The sequence below is a fragment of the Sceloporus occidentalis genome, unplaced genomic scaffold (assembly GCF_023333645.1).
Source record: "Sceloporus occidentalis isolate IW3139 unplaced genomic scaffold, rSceOcc1.0.p SCAF_1, whole genome shotgun sequence".
Classification (NCBI taxonomy): Eukaryota; Metazoa; Chordata; class Lepidosauria; order Squamata; family Phrynosomatidae; genus Sceloporus; species Sceloporus occidentalis.
In genome coordinates this window covers 68,489,040-68,505,578 of record NW_028316981.1, presented here as the reverse complement: position 1 = coordinate 68,505,578, position 16,539 = coordinate 68,489,040, and the positions used below count along the sequence as shown (strand labels likewise).

At 39.6% G+C, this 16,539-nt stretch overlaps 1 protein-coding gene across 6 annotated transcripts in view; it reads right to left on the bottom strand.

Annotated features, from left to right (window-relative positions):
• The window catches only part of PFKFB4 (6-phosphofructo-2-kinase/fructose-2,6-biphosphatase 4), a 96,421-nt gene that overhangs the window by 18,034 nt on the left and 61,848 nt on the right, over nt 1–16,539 (bottom strand). For all 6 annotated transcript variants that reach the window (XM_089523834.1, XM_089523853.1, XM_089523816.1 and 3 more), the window contains 8 exons: nt 15,790–15,864; nt 12,178–12,234; nt 10,738–10,859; nt 7,406–7,613; nt 6,703–6,849; nt 5,427–5,531; nt 1,602–1,731; nt 639–701 (listed from right to left, as the gene is read on the bottom strand). In XM_089523834.1, coding sequence (XP_089379960.1) covers nt 639–701; nt 1,602–1,731; nt 5,427–5,531; nt 6,703–6,849; nt 7,406–7,613; nt 10,738–10,859; nt 12,178–12,234; nt 15,790–15,864 — 907 coding nt within the window. The remainder of the gene's footprint in view (nt 1–638; nt 702–1,601; nt 1,732–5,426; nt 5,532–6,702; nt 6,850–7,405; nt 7,614–10,737; nt 10,860–12,177; nt 12,235–15,789; nt 15,865–16,539) is intronic.

The window sequence follows — 16,539 nt, the reverse complement described above, 5'->3', positions numbered from 1 at the left end:
TATAGAAGTTACTAAATAAAATTATGGCGAAGCATTCTGTTTTATTTTTAAATCTGTTTACTTCAAGAACAACAACCACCCCAAGATTTCAGAACCCGTAATACTCTGGAATATACACAACAACAATCCTTTTTATTTGAATTTGTTTAAATTCAGGATTCAAACATTTGTTAGGTAAAACATTTGAAACACGTAACATTTGTTACCATCCTCTGAGGCTGAGAGAGTGTGATTTGCCAATGTCAGCCAGTGGATTTTCATGCTCAAGTGGGGATTTGAACTCTGGTCTCCAGAGTCGTAGTCTAATGCCCAAACCACCACACCAGTGGGCTTTCTATACCTACATACAACGCCATGCATTCTATCATTATCATCACACCCAGACAGCAGAGATGTTACTGTTGGGAGGCTGCACTGTTTAAAAAGGGGTGAGAGACTTTGGGTCATTGCATTGTTGGTAGGGACTTCCAAACTGTATGAACAGTTGTATAAGTGAACTCAGATGGCATGAGTCAAACCTATGCCAACACAATACATAAACAGGACAACAATGTAAACAGGCATAATGTTTTTCAAAATTACAGTGGTTACTGGATGAGATATGAATACCTTTACAAGCTAAATTTTGAAAAACTTACCATAAGCCACTGGGGTTAATTTTAAGACAGTGTGCAGTGGGCACTTGAGATAAGGCAGTTTTTCTAAAATAGAAAAATTACACATAAAGATTAAACAAATAATTAACAGAAATAAATTTCATTTCCATATGGAAATGAAGCTACCACATAAAAATAGACAAAGGAGTATCTCCTGCTAGGTAATTGCAAATTCATTTTTTTAGGTCACCCACATTTTTAAATGCACAAGAATAACTCTTCAACAGCAGCAGATCCAGGTAAAATTTTAAACTCTTGGGAGAAAAAAAACAATATAAAAATAGTCCAAAAATTAAAAGTCTGCACCTATAAAATCTTGTCTACCTAAAGCTTCCACCATGAGGTGCCAGGCTGACATATCTAGGAAGAAGTCTGCCCAGAGAAAATGTTTCTACAGAGAAAACCCACTCTCTTCTTTCCTTACCTGGCCAGAAAAATCAAACAATGACTTCCTCAGATGATCTAAGAGCTCGGTCAGGCCAGAGCACCAGCCAAGCCTAACGGTTCCCAGAGAACAAAGCAAAAACAGTCCTATTCCAGTTAAAGCAGGTCAGCTGTGATCCTCCAGACATTTGGTCTGCAACTCTCATAATCTGTCCCTGTGAATTTTGCTGGCTTGGACTGATGGGAACTACAGTTCTACAACATCTGATGACCAAAACTGTCATCCATGAACTCAGAACCTGGAAAGTTATTTTTGGCAGTACACCTCAAAAATGGGAACTCTTCCAAACTGCCTGAGTGACAGAACAGCTTAACCTTGACCATGTGGAATGGTAATCTTGAATGGGTCACAAAAATCTCTCATTCAAAAGCACCACATAAATCTACTCTTTTAGGACGTGAAGCTCTTGATAGACAAGATAGCAAGTAGTCACCCATATGGAAATGACTACTGACAAAGATGAAAAACCTCCAAGATAACCTTTTATATGAGTTACTTACCTGCAGGCTTGTCCAGAAAGTAAGCAAGCAGACAGCGCATAACAGCTTGGTGACATATTACAAGCACGTTTTCCTGCCTTTCCAATTCCATAATTACTGGCTCCAACCTTTGAACAAGATCTTCATAGGACTGGTGGGTGTGTGGGAGGAGAAATTAACAATATACATAAATCATTGAAAGCTCTTCCATCAGTCATGACAAGAAATAATCATACAGATAAGAAAACAATGGCTGTAATCTCATTGGCACACGCAACTACAGTGCAATACATGGCAGCAGTGGCAATTAAGCAGCATGGGCTTAAATGACAGTGGGCCTTGCAGCAATAGTGAGATGGGTGGACATGACATAGAAAGGTATCTCTCACAAAACAGAAGGCTGCCTTGCCAACATTCAAGCTGTTTGGGAACATGCCAGATACTCTTCTCTGACAATGAAGGCACCTTCTTCTATGAACCCCAAACATCCCTGCATACTACACCAAAAGTGCCTTACATAGGCATGAAAGAGCATTACACTGGTTTGCATCACCAAGATAGTGTATATTGTCTTAAGATCAAATTGAATTTACAATTGAACATTAAAAAACATATGGAATTTTAAAAACATTAACTGCAAACATATTCTTTTACATTGAATACTGAGTATTGAAGGTGGCTATCCTTCATATTTACCATAGTTCTCCAATAACATTGAAGCTCACTGCCCCAAACATAAATCTCAAATTTGATGTATATTTGCTTTTGATGTTCTTATATTTTTAAATTACAAGCACAGTTGACTCCATATACAGAATATACAGCAAAATGCCACATTACAGGAAGAACAAATAAGAAAGATATTCTGCACACCTAGAGGAAATTCATGAACAAGAACATTTGTGAAGCTTTGAAACCTGTGTCAGTGAACCAGAACAGCTGTACAATGAAAAGAATTCTTCTCTGGGAAGAAGACACTGTGTTTGTGATCTGAGGATTATTTTTATTTGTCTATCTATTCATTTATTAGCATAGGGCTGCCACCATTTTCTCTCAGCTACCTTTTACAGCTCTAATCCAGGGAAAATTTTGTTGAAGTTTTATCCAGCTCACAAATACAAAATGATGGCTACAGTTTCTCTGGAGAAATCACTCCTTGTTATACAGCTATTAAGATTGGTATAACCCTTTCTGTTAATGTTTTATTATTATGGAAACCCACTTTAAAAATAAAAGTTTAACCCTGAAAAGGCAATCTTTAAAAGTTTTTAATTCATTCCAGAGATGGAAGGAAGAATAGAAATTCAGTATACATTAGAAAAGTTGGTTTATTCAAGAGAAATCATTAAACTTTTAAGTCAAAAAGTGATATGAGTGTGAATGGAGAAAAGAACTGTTGGAAATAAGGTTGCCTTGTGTCTCTTGCCTATGTCTCTTTTCAGCTTCAGTTTCCCCATTCCTAACACTGGAATAACAATGACATATCAGTTTTATCATTAAACTTTAAAGCAGGATACACCTTCTGTCTCTGGTTTCTATCATCTCTTCATTATTTTGCTCCTTTTTTTCTTTTAAATTTCCTTTTGTTTACATCCGTAACACTTTCCAGTCTGCCTCAATATTCCTACTGGAAAGTATGGTTATTAAATCATATTTTATACTGTATAGACTCACATATATGTCTAGAAATTGCAATCAAAAAATTGACCCCAAAAACATGAATTGACTTATCATCATGTCAATGTAAGCACTATACCTTAACTCTTAAGAGGAAAAAAAAAAGAAGAAGAAGAAAACCCCGATAAAAGACAAGAGTGTAATCTGTCTTGGAAGCACTGAACTCCGCTCTTACTCTCTCATTCATTTAGTGTGAGCACAAACAGTTATGCCTGTTGGAATTCTGTAAGTTTTTTGGCATTGTTTTTCTTTGATACATGCCCTAGGTTTTACCCTCAACCTATCCACAGGTCATATCAAAATCCATACTTTTGGCTTCAAAACCTACCCTCAACTTATACATGAGATCGACTTATAGTCAAGTATGTACGGTAGTTATCTTAAGACTACTTAGATGAATATATAATTCTCTCAGTGGCTTGGGTCTACAGATACCACGTACAAGCAGAAAATCAATTCTGTTTACACAAAACAGTCATGTAAAATTCTCTTTATTTGCCTAGTTCACTGCACACTCAACCTTGCCCATCAGACCCTTGGCTCTCAGAAGCGGCCTTTGGTAGGACCACAGGAGCAGTTATAAGGGAACTTTTCTGGACAAGCAGAGTTCTGCTCAGCTACATGAAGATCCAACCATGTATGTACTGGCTTTCTAACCTTTAATCATCCTGCATTACTCAAAATCCAAATGGCAAATGGAGTATTTACATGAAACTATATAGCCTTACCACTGGGTTGAGGTATACAGAGTTGCCACTTATCTGTACATACTACACTGCTTTATCACTTCCATTTCCCTTTGCCCGTTCTAGTACACAGACCTATGTGAACACATGGATTCTCAGTTTCTGGCACAGTCTGATGGCAGATACGCAAGAGTTGTGGATGTAGAAGGTAACAGGAGAAGTCTCTTGGGACCTTTCATAGCACAATGGTGGGGTTCATCTGCTATTCGGAATCTCCTTCTGAAGGTTCATAAATAATCTGACAAACTGTATGGCTACTTCTCTATATGAGCTCGTTTAAGAAAAAGTTGGTCGTGCTTTTTTATGTTTTTGGGAACATGGAATACTTCTGTACAAATGAACCTTCTGAGAATCAATTTTACACAATCAGAAGTTCTGAACTCCACTACATTTGAGGAATCATCTCTAATCCCTATCCTTAATAGGAACACGTGAACAGTGCGTGAGTGGAACAACCCTAGTGTGAGCCATTAAGAGAGGAAGTACAGCTGTTTAGAAAGAAACAAATGTATCAAAAAGTCACCAGTTCTTTCTCTGAAAGGTTAGCAAACAACTCTAGAAATCTTTCCATCTTACTGAACAGCTGTTATAACATGGTTCCTGACTTATACAATAAACAAAGGCCATCTGTATCACAGGATTGTTCTGGGCATTCTGATCACACATCCAGCTCATGTTAGCTGGAAGAACTGAGCCAATACTACCACATATAGCCTATTTCACAAATACAGCAACAGCTGTTTCAATTCAATGCTTTTGATCAATGCTTACCTCTAATGTCACTATGTAAAAGGCCAAGGAATTAACTCACCCTCAACCTCATAGTTTTTTTCTAACAACCTTCAAAATTATTTTTCCTCTTGTGGAAAAACATGTTAGGGAGGGGAGCATGTAGGAGGGGCCTACTTGTGTTTGGTCAACATGCACAGTTTCACCGTTCAGACATGCCCCTCAATGAATGAAGTCCCAAGTTGGAGCCAGTGAGAACAGAGTCAGTGAACTGAGGCCTGCATTCACAGCTCCATGCCATCTCCACATATTCACAAATGTGTGGAGGAACCATTTCCCCCTCCTTCAAAATTTGCTATAGTGAGCATTTAAAAAACCAAAATATGAACCAAAAAAGTTAAGGTAACAAACATGGGGTCACCACTGCTATGAACTAACACTTTACAAATGAGAATTTAATCACCATTTTCAATAATTTTACAGGATAAAATGTGCAGAAACACTTTCATATGTTTTGGCACAATAGTATATGTAGCTAGCGAGGAAAAACATTTTATACCCTTTATACCACAAGTACTTTTTGTTTTTTTGTTTTGTATTTTTGTTTACCATTGTATTCAGATAACATATCCTAACAGAGGATTTTATACTCTTAGTTTATAAGAAAAAATATGAAACAAAAAACATAACATACCTCCCCCTTCGGATATCTGTATCTGTATTTGTCCTGGTCTCTCAATGCAAATTCTAATGGATAATTTTCCTGAATTTCTTCATATGTCATTTCTTCACATACTCCCTAGGAAAGCAAAGGAAACATGATAATATCAGCTAGAAGACTGACTGGGCAGTATGTTGCTGTTCCCTCCTGAGATCTCATCTTTGTCTTAAACTCACTGGGATTGTCTCTCATTCCCTCTCTTTCATGCTGAGACCCTCATCTGCTCTATGGAGAGAAATCTGCCTATGGTTTTTTGGATTTGCATGCAAGAAAATAATCAAAACAGACTAACAAAGACAAATAATGGCATTAAAAAGCAACTAAAAGCAAAACTTTTTAAAAAGTTTCAAAAGCCCCTTCTCCAGCAACCCAGTTTACTGGTCAAACACATGTGTGCAAGTAGAAGGAGAACTGGGATGGAGCCATTCTAAACTCCCTCAGAAGGGAGTTCCACAGCCTGGGAGCAGCCACTAAGAAACTCACTGCTTGCATTATCACTAAACAGGCCCCTGAGGGTGGAGAGACCAAGAAATAAGCTCACTGCCTGAATGAGATTAATATGGACCTACTTTTGAGGTTTGTTAATAGATAACTGAAATAGTATATGTAAAATGATCTAAATACTATAAACTAAATACTATAAATGTATTATCCAAATGCCCATCATTATCATCATCATTTTCGTCATCATAATTATCATCACTTACTATTGTTATAAGTGTCCATAGGCATTTATGAGATCTAGGCATCATTTGTCAGAATTTTTTCCCATTGTGGGCAACCAAAATGCCTCACCAAATTTCTTGACTAGGATTACAAAAGAACTTTTGTGCCATGCAAATTACGGTGCTATATAAATAAACAATAACAACAACAACAACAAGGGATCAACTGCTTGGATTGCCATGTGGTTCACTGGTGTGCAGTCCATAAAATATTTTTGCTCAAGCGGACTGCTTATGTTATGTGCACTGTCTGATCAGCCTGGCTATACGCAATATCCTTCTCATACAAACAGAAAACATAATAATTTGTCTTACTTTCTTTTTTCTCTATTAAAGTTTTATAAAGCAAGAAACTGAACTCTGCAGACTTTACTGAATCATGTACACATACTTTGCTCTCCATCTCAGGATTACTTCCCAAAAGTTATAAAACCCTAAGAGCCCTATTACTGCACCATGAAAATACTTGTCTTGCCACCATTAAAAAAACCCACTTTGTATGTATGTAATCAAAAGTATCTTACCGCATCAATTTCATTTAAAACTTTCCACTGCTCATAAGGTACTCCCAACGCCTCTGCAGTCTGAATGGTCCTTTTCATCTGGCTCGTCCATACTTTCAAATCTTTTATGTTTTGTTCATTAATGAATTGTGCCAAGCTCTTAGCAAACTGCAAAGCATATGGAGGAGAAACAACATGAAAAAATTGCAACTAAATTATTCTACTCAAGTCAGATGACAAAAGGCCCTAGTCCTCTAAAGCATGAGATAATTATGCCTTTCCAAAAAGGTCTGTACATGCCATCAACAGGGCAATTAAGTTCGCATTTAAATGAGAGTCACAAAGGGAATTCTTATATTGGACTTCACTAAAAAGAAACTATACTTGGACTCAGATCGAACAGAGCACTTGCACTCATGGAAAGAAGGTTCTCAACCTGGATCAATTCCCTCTTCTTCCTACTGCAGCCCTTGTGTATCAGATTTCATTCCATTCTTGAGAATCTCCTGACCAATAGAAGAGGCTCCCTCACCCCACAAAGAGCATAGCAAAACCCCATTATTCAAGGTTTGTTTGGTCGTATGCCCCTGTCTTAATCTTCAATTTCTAGAGGTAAGCAAAACAAGGTAATTTCAAAATTAAGTGTCTGAATTAAATCTAATTGTACAGTGACCGAATACTATGAAAGAAAAAAGTAAAAGTATATTGGACAGAGAAGCCATACCTTTTTCCCCCTTAGGGACAACCCTGTGTCCCCTCCTATTCTTCCCTTTAGATTTAGTTCACTTTCACCATGTCGACAGAGGTAGATGGAGCGAGGAGTTACATGGATATTCATGAGGTAGTAAACAATCCGACTCTGGATATGGTCCATTACTCGGTTCACAAGGTAACTCCTTCCAACATCCATTATTTTAATATAAGAAAGATCCCTGTTATGGTAAAAGACAAAACTACTTGTAAGAATTACAGTAATTATTCTGGTACTCCACTTATACTCAGAGAGACCAAGAATTAATTTTCCCACAGACAGCAAGGAGTGTGTTTCAAAGAATCAAGATCTTCTCCTTTAGAACAACTCGTAACAAGATGACTTGTAGACACTATGTATCTATTTATTTACTTGCAGCCCATTTACTTACAACCCATTGTAAAAATCTGTATGTTAAATAATGAGAGTTTAAAATTAAGCAGAAAAAACACAACTGCAGTAGAAAGCCAAACCTAACAAAGCAGTCAAATACACTGAAAATCTTAAAAGGTTCTTTTAAAGAATGGCTGAGGAAAATCCAGAAAATCAACCATGCAAGCCATCTCTGGGAAAGGCATTCTACAATCATGGGCACTGCCATAACAAAGGCCCTTTCTCTGAAAGCTGCTGTTTCTTCCTTAATAAAGTACCCAGGGAATGACCTCAAATGACCACAAGATCTGGCCAGCTAACACCCTAACTAAGGCCTGATACAGACAGGCCAAAATAAAGCTGCTTCAAGTCACTTTGCAAATATGCTGTTTAAATGATACATGCGTCCTAAGAGTCCAGAAGCTGCACCAAAGCCACACTCCAGTCCTAAGGACTGAAGTGCAGCTTTGGTCCAGCTTCCAGACTCTTAGGACGCATGCATCATTGAAACATCATACCTCCAAAGTGACCTGAAGCAGCTTTATTTTGGCCTGTCTGTATAGGGCCAAAATTTAACTTGGAAATAAGCCCAAATAGATGCTTTTTGCAAAAGGAAGGCTCTCTGTAATCACCACATTTGGTATTACTAAGGACAAGTATTGCAATGTGGAGTGATTCTTACTAATTTTCAAGTCAGGCAGGAGTGCTGGCTACATCCCATCCCAGTCCCCAAGTCCACTCTAATCGCCCATTGCTTTTCCCCTACTCCCTTCCCTGAAAAGCAAGTCTGCATTTCTTCTTATTAAAACTACTTAGTTTTCAACAAGCTGAACATTGTTGTTGTGTGCCTTTAAGTCATTTCTTATGGTGACGCTGGGGTGGACCTATCATGGGGCTTTCTTGCAAGTTTCTTCAGGGGGTGATTGCTATTGCCATCCTTCGATGCTGGGAGAGTGTGACTTGCCCAAGATTACCAGAGGGTTTACATGATCAAGGTGAGATTCAAACCCTGCTCTCCAGAGTCCCAGTCCAATGTTCCCACCACTGCACGACACTGGCTCAATTTTATACCTTAGTTATTTTTGTACTTCTGCAAACCTTTTAGGATTTCTCCAAGCCTGATGAGTCCTCTGCTGAGTCCTCTGCAGGCAATACAAGTAATTTAAATGTGCAGTTACTGTATACACTCATGTATAAGTCTAGAAATTTTAGTCAAAAATTGACCCAAAAAAATCTGAGTCAGCTTATCCACGGGTCAATGTAAGATCTGTACTTTAACTGTTATTAAGAAAAGGAAACATCTCCTGGTAAAAAGCAAGAGTATAATCTGTCCTGGAAGCACTGACCCCTCTCTACCCTCTCATCCATCCAATCTTTAGTGTGAGCACAAAGTTATGCCTGATGAAATTTTGTAAGTTTTTAGGCATTGTTTTCCTTTGCTTCATTCTTTAGATCCTTTGTTATACGCCCCTAAGTTTCACCCTCAACTTATCCATGGATCATATCAAAATCTATAATTTTGGTCCCCAAACCTGTCCTCAACTTATATGTGAGGTTGACTTATACTCGAGTATATATGGTAACCCTCAATTAGCAGAGTTATAATAATACAGCTTCCATTTATTCATACTTGTATCCCACCAGAAATCTATTGCTCCATATAGCATATGACAATCCATGCATATCATGATTATTTCTTTCCCTGTTTTATCTGATAACTGTCCCTTCCTTCCTAACTGTGAATTCAGTACTTCAAGGAAGTGCCCTGCCAATGTCCCTCAGAACTGTATGCTCAAATCATGATTAATGGAAGGGTTTTTTGCATGTTCATTGTGGCAACCCTTCATCTTTGAAAGCAGACACTCAGAGTTGTTCTCCTCCTTTTGCTGAATCATTCATTATGGCCCCATTTGCTGGAGCATTACCTTTCAGTTTTGGTATTCCTTTACAGTTACATTCTCTTGCCAGAAGCAAAAATGCCTACAGACAACTAAGGCCCCATACAGACAGGCCAAAATAAAGCTGCTTTGGATCATTTTGGAGGTATGCTGTTTCAATGATGCGTGCGTACTATGGCACATTACAGACCGCCCCGAAACGGAGCTCCTTCCGGGGCCGCGGAAAGGGTGCACTAGGCGCCCTTGCGCGGCCCCACTACGTCACAACCGTGCTGCCTCGTTTGGAGGCGGCGCGGTCGTGACGTAGTCAAGGAGGCAGCCATGTGGAACGGCTGCAGCCATTTTGTATGTGCTGAGAGGGTTGGGGGTGTGCGGAAGCGCTGCCTCTTCCTAACCCTAGTATGTGCTCAGCACATACTTAGAGGCCTGTCTGTAACGGGCCTAAGAGTCCGGAAGCTGTGCCAAAGCTGTGCTCTAGTCCTTAGGATTGGATAATGGCTTTGGCGTGGCTTCTGGACTCTTAGGACGCATGCATCACTTAAACAGCATACCTCCAAAGTGACCCGAACCAGCTTTATTTTGGCCTGTCTGTATGGGGCCTAAATAAGGAAGATTTTGCAAAGTGGAAGGGAACTGGGGTAATATTGTTACTTACTTCTTTTGTGGCTAAAATTCGACAAAACAGCTCACTTAGGAATATACAGGGTAGCAGTTAATTAAAAATGTTTTATTCATTTGCAAACTTGATGTCACGAAGCAGAGACAAGAGTCAAGTTATCACTGAGCTAATAAACCAGTCCAAAAAAGAGAGGTCAGGATACTATGACTGAGTAATTCTCCAATGGGGAGAGGGGGACATCTACCTTTTAACATATACAGAATTAGTGTATATGGAGAAGAATTGTCAAACCTGCATCTCCAGTCTGAAATCTGATCCTCAAATAGACACAAGTTCAGCACTCCTATAACAACTAATTTCATCGATAATTTTAACTAAATGACAGACATAATATCAACATATATGGGGCCACTTACTTATCCAGATTTTCATCTAGTGTCTCATATGAATTCTTGTAACATTCAATTCTTTTCATAAAGTCTTCTGTAGCTTCATCACTACCACAGTCAACATAATCAGGACTGCCCAGTTTTACTTGCTAATTAAAACAGAAAAAAAGAACAAGGATACTTCTCTGAAATCTTAAGAGATGTAACACATGAGCAAGAAATGTAACCATTAGTATCTAATTTAAGAAAGATTCCCACTTTCAACAGAACCATAGCTAAAAGCATTCCTTCTTCACAGAACAGCGAAGAGACTCTTTAAGTTCAAAATGTTTAAACAATTTGAAACTTCAATATTTGCTGGAAGGACAATGTGGCTCTTCAACTGTTATCCTCCAGAAAATCCTGCCTTTTGTCACACTTGTCAGAATGCTCTTGTCCCTTGACAGGATGCCCTGTGCTTAGGTCAATATTCTGGTCACATTTTACTTCCTTTCATTCCTGCCCCTGGGTGACCCAAAAATAATCACCAAGAATGTTTCCTGAAACAATGCTACTAGTTTGTTTTTTCCAGCAGGAGTGGCTAGAAGGGCTAAAGCTCATTGTCAGAGTAGACATTTAGCATGTACAGTCTCCAACATCTTCAGAAAAGGAGCCCGTCTAAAATCCTGAAGTTGCACTTCCAGTCAATGTACATAATATTAATCTACTGACCACTCTGAGTTGGTAAAAGGCAGCTTATTTCTGATAATGAATTTCCATGCTGTGCCATGGATCCAAATATCTCAGTCCCCAACAATATATAGTTGTTATACTTGTTTTAAATTAAGGATTTTGCAATAGAATCATGAAATAAAGAACTTTTTAAAAATATATATGTCATGTCTAAGTAAAGTATATACAGTACCAAGTCAATGGTCACTTTATGGCAACTCCATAAATTTCATGGCATTCTTAGGCAAAGAATACTCTGTGATGATTTGCCATTGCCTCCCTCTAAAATATAATCTACAGTTGAGATGTGGTGCTTTCAGGGTTTTTAGGTAACTTTTTAAAAAATTAAGAAGTGATTACGCAGCCAGTATTTTACATATAGTTAACAGAAGCCCAAGTGTGAGTGAATAGTACAGGAATGTAATGGAATTAAATGAGATGTGTGGTTTGATACTTTGGTTGTCTTTTTTGTATATGTAGAATAAGATTTTTAAAAAATAATTGTACAAGAATTGCAAGAGAAACCATCAGGAATAAGAGCCCAGGATGCACTATGGACAATACACTTTCATCTGTAAATATCTGAAACATCAAAAACAGGTAATAAGAAGATAAAAATGGAAGATGAAAGTGGGTAAGACTGGGAGGAAGAGAAGGAGGGAGAGAGGGAAACAACTATATTGTAAGAGTGGCTTTAGTGTGCATATGAAAAACATAAACCTTTTCCCTTTTATGAATACAAAAAGTACTACTCACCACAATATTTGCAGCAATGACCTCTGGATCAACACACACTGACTCCACAAAAAAAGTCTTATGGTCAAAAAGGAATTTATATTTATGTAAGATAGAAGAAAAAGAGAAAAATTAGAACTGATCAGTACAACAAAATGAATACCTAGTTATCTGGAGATTTATTTTTATTAAAGGTTTGCTTTGAAATAGCAAGGTGTTAAATATCCCCCCCCACACACACACACACACCTTTAGAAAACAAACATGCTGTATTTCCTAGTTATTTTGGGGTACTTTCAGGCAGTAGTTTTTAATTACTCAGGCTGCACAAATAATCCAGTTTGATAACACTTCAACTACCATTACTCAATGCTATGAGATTTTGGAATTTGTAGTTTTGTAAGGCATTTAGACTGTCAGAGCGCTCTGGTGCCACAACAAACTACTGTTCCCAGAATTCCATAGAACTGAGTCAGGGCAGTTAAAGTGGTGTCATACTAGATTATTTCTGCAGTATGGACACAGCCCCAATTGCAAATTAAGATAACAAGCCAGTCAGAGTCAGGGTGCTGTACAAACAGCCCTGAAACGGCAGCCTCCAGCTGCCCCTTCTTCAGACAGATCGGGGCCGCGGCAACCACAATCCAGCCTTTCCAGGACATGAAAAGGAGGCACAAAAGGTATCTCCTTTTTGTGCCCTGGAAAGGATGCCATAGCCACTGCTCTTTCAGTACTGTGTCGTATGGATGCAGTGCTGGAAGAGCACCGTGACACTGCATGCCATGTGCAGCGTCATGGTGTCCTGGGGGGCAGAGTCAGACACGACACCCTGACTCTGCCCCCAGGCCAGCCTTAATGGCCGGTCTGAACAGGGCCTCTGTAATGATTGGTCTGGAGCCCTAGTAACAGTATGGAAGGCTCCTTCCACCTTGGCAGGACTCCTAATCAGAGATTGGGAAATATGTTTCTTTGGAACACAACATCCAGCACTCCCTAACCATTTTGACCAGCAGCCATGCTGCCTGGATATTCTGGGATCTAAAGAGTAAATTTTTCCAAGCTCTACTCCTGATCAAAATGCACAACTGATGTCTAAAATAGTTGGAGAAAAGTTGGAGAAGGCTAAGTTGCCACCCCACACATTTTCAGTAAAAGTTGGGTGATGCAACTACAAATACAAAACAAACACAGCCTCTGGGAGAAGGGATGGATATAAACTGACTACAACTCTGTCTAAATGAAGTATTGATGATTGCTGCATTAAAAACTATTCATAAACAAGAGATGTTTTTTAAAAGCCAAGGGTCTTTTTAAGGATATATGAAGAAACAGGGATACAGACAGGGCCGGCTCTATCATATAGGCGAGCTAAACAGCCACCTGGGGCGCAAAATTGGGGGGCGGCATTGCAAGGAGGCCAGAGAGCACCAGGGAGAAGTCCCAGAAGCCCCGCCCCCTTCTCTCAGTAGGCGTGAGTCGGGGGGCGCCAGGTTTAATTTTTTCAGCAGCAGCAGCAGGAGGAGGAGGAGGAGGAGGAGAGAGGCTGGGAAAGGGCTTGAAGGTGCCCAAAAACAACAACAAGAAGAAAGAGCCTCTTCCTCCTCCTCTTTTGGCCCTGGAAGGCAGGAGGGGGTGCTGGGGAGGAGCGGAGCCCAGGCAAAATGGCGCCTGCCTCCCTCCCTCCATGTAGCCAAGAGAGCCTTGAGAGCCCAGCTGAAGAGCCCAGCCTAGAAGGGCAGGCAGTCGGGGCTGCTGCCTGGCCAGGTGGGTCCTACTTTCCCAGGATGCCGCCTCCTCCTCCATCCAAGCCTTACCTCCAGGAACAATTCCCAAACTGCAGAAATAAATCCAATTTAAGACCCCCTTTAACTGCCCTGGCTCAATGCTGGGGAATCCTGGGAACTGTAGTTTTGGGAGATATTGAGCCTTCTCTGTCAGAGGGAGCTCTAGGGCTACAAGAAACTACAGTTCCCAGGAACTACAATTCTGGGGATGCTAGTTTGTTCTCAACATTATTTTTGCAGTTGTTGTTGTTGTTGTTGTTGTTGTTGTTGTTATTATTATTATTATTATTATTTCTTTATATGAACCAGGGCAGTTAAAGTGGTCTCCTACTGGATTATTTCTGCAGTGTGTTTTGGACCTAAGAAGCCTAAGAAGTGGCACACACACTACACACACACACACACACACACACACATATACACTGAGTCCTGGCAGCAAAGATTTCAGACTCCTATAGCACATAAAGCCAAGGTCCAAAACACACTGCAGAAACAATCCAGTTTGAGACTGCTTTAGTTGCCCCTCAGTGCTAGGGAGTTCTGGGATTTTTAGTTTATTGTGGCACCAGAAGTCTCTGACAGAGAAGGCTCAATGTCTCACAGAACTACATTTCCCAGAATTCCCCAGCACTGAACCAGGGCAGTTAAAGCGGTCTCAAATGGGTTACTTTCTGCTGTGCACTTTAGACCTTGGCTTCCTTCTCATATTGTGGATGTTGCTCTTGTGTGCCTCCAAGTCATTTCCAGCTTATGGCAACCTCATCCTGGGGTTTTCTTGGCAAGATTTCTTCAGGTTTGCCCTTGCCATCCTCTGAGGCCGAGAGAGTGTGACTTGACCAAAGTCACCCAGTGGGTTTGCATGGCTCAGCCAGGATTTGAACCCTGGTCTCAGAGAATGCTCCAATGCTCAGAATGCTCCAAGGCTTCCTTGCATGTGCTGTTGTTTTTCTCTCTCTTTTTCTGTCCCCAGTGAAGTAGTAGTTGTGAATTTGGGTTTTGGAGTTGTGCTGATAGGCATGTCAAAATGTCCTACATTTTGAGCATGACTGAGAAACAGGAATTTATATTGTCTTTTATTAATGTTTTTGGCTTCTAGTTGGTGCTATCCTACATTTTTCTTGAATGGCCTACAATTTGTCCTACATTTTGTCTTACATCATGCCCTACATTTTTCCTACACTTTAAGGGGCTATGGGGGGGTGCCAAAATATTTTTCGCCTAGGGTGGCTAAATACCTAGAGCCAGCCCTGGATACAGAGTAGTGTAGTGTAGTAGTTTAAGTGCTGGATTAGGACTGTGGAATATCAGGGTTTGACTCTTCACTCAGCCATGAACCTTGGGCAAGTCATACTCTTTCAGTCTTATAGGAAGGCCAGGGCAAACCTGCTCTGACTAAATGTTGCTAAGACGCTAGGATAAGGCCATCATTAAGTTGGACTCAACTTGAAGACACATACAATGAAGGGACAACAACAATGAAGGGACAAAAATATTTTCCCTTCCTTTCAACTCCTCCCTCCCTCCAGCTTTCATTTACAGAGAAGCTATGTGAACAAGGTGATAAAATTTAATAAGGTAACTATTATATGCTACATGGAAAAGTGATTTGTTAAAAGCTGCTGTTAAGAGATCCTAACAGAGAACACTTATTGCCGCAACAGACTATTCTGATATGCCAGATGACAGCCAGACTTATTGCTATCAATTACTACCAGTATATGGAGCTACTAATTAATAGCACGCATAGAGATTAGTACAATGGAATGTAGAAGCAGCTACTGGTAAATATCATGTGACATTGCATGTGATACGAAGAGACAGTCAGCATAAACATATGCTGTTAACTCACCTTATAGCCATTTTCCTCACCAAACTTATAGATGGTTTCCCTACGTTCCCTTGTAGTGTTTGTGGCATCAAAAACCTACAAGAGGAAATTAAGAAATCAGTGCTGTATTACAGGGGAAACGTAGCTAGAAGATGGCAGATACGCATCAGAAATCAAACAGAACAGCTTTGTCACACATACAGTGGGGTCTCATCATTTGAGCATCCGCGGATGGTAAGCCCCATTGTCCCTTCAGATGAAGTCCCATTGTTCCTAATGATGGCGCGGCCATATGCACATGCTGCCATTAGGGACAACACAGGCTTGAGCACCCATGGATTTTGGTATTCATGGGAGCGGAGGTTAGAATGGATCCCCGCAAATACCGAGGTCCCACTGTGGAATACTTTATTGCATTTCAATACCATACACGGAGGAGGGGGAGAACATAAAATACTTTCTATATCGGACTGATCTCTTTGCAAACAAAATGAACACGTGACCTCTTCATAATTTAAAAATAGATATTCATTTCTAATGACAAGTCAAGAAATATGCTTCCATGAAATAAACAGAAATGGGCCACATTTAAACCAAAGATCAAATTATTAGCCAAATGTATTAGCTGATTAGGCTCAGGAAATGTCAGTCTCAAAATAATGAAGATCAAATTGAGTGACAAAAAATGTAACAGACAAAGAACTTCATAATGTGAACTTACTTTATATTTTAGAATTTAAAAAATATGAATGCACAGAACATGTCAAAAAA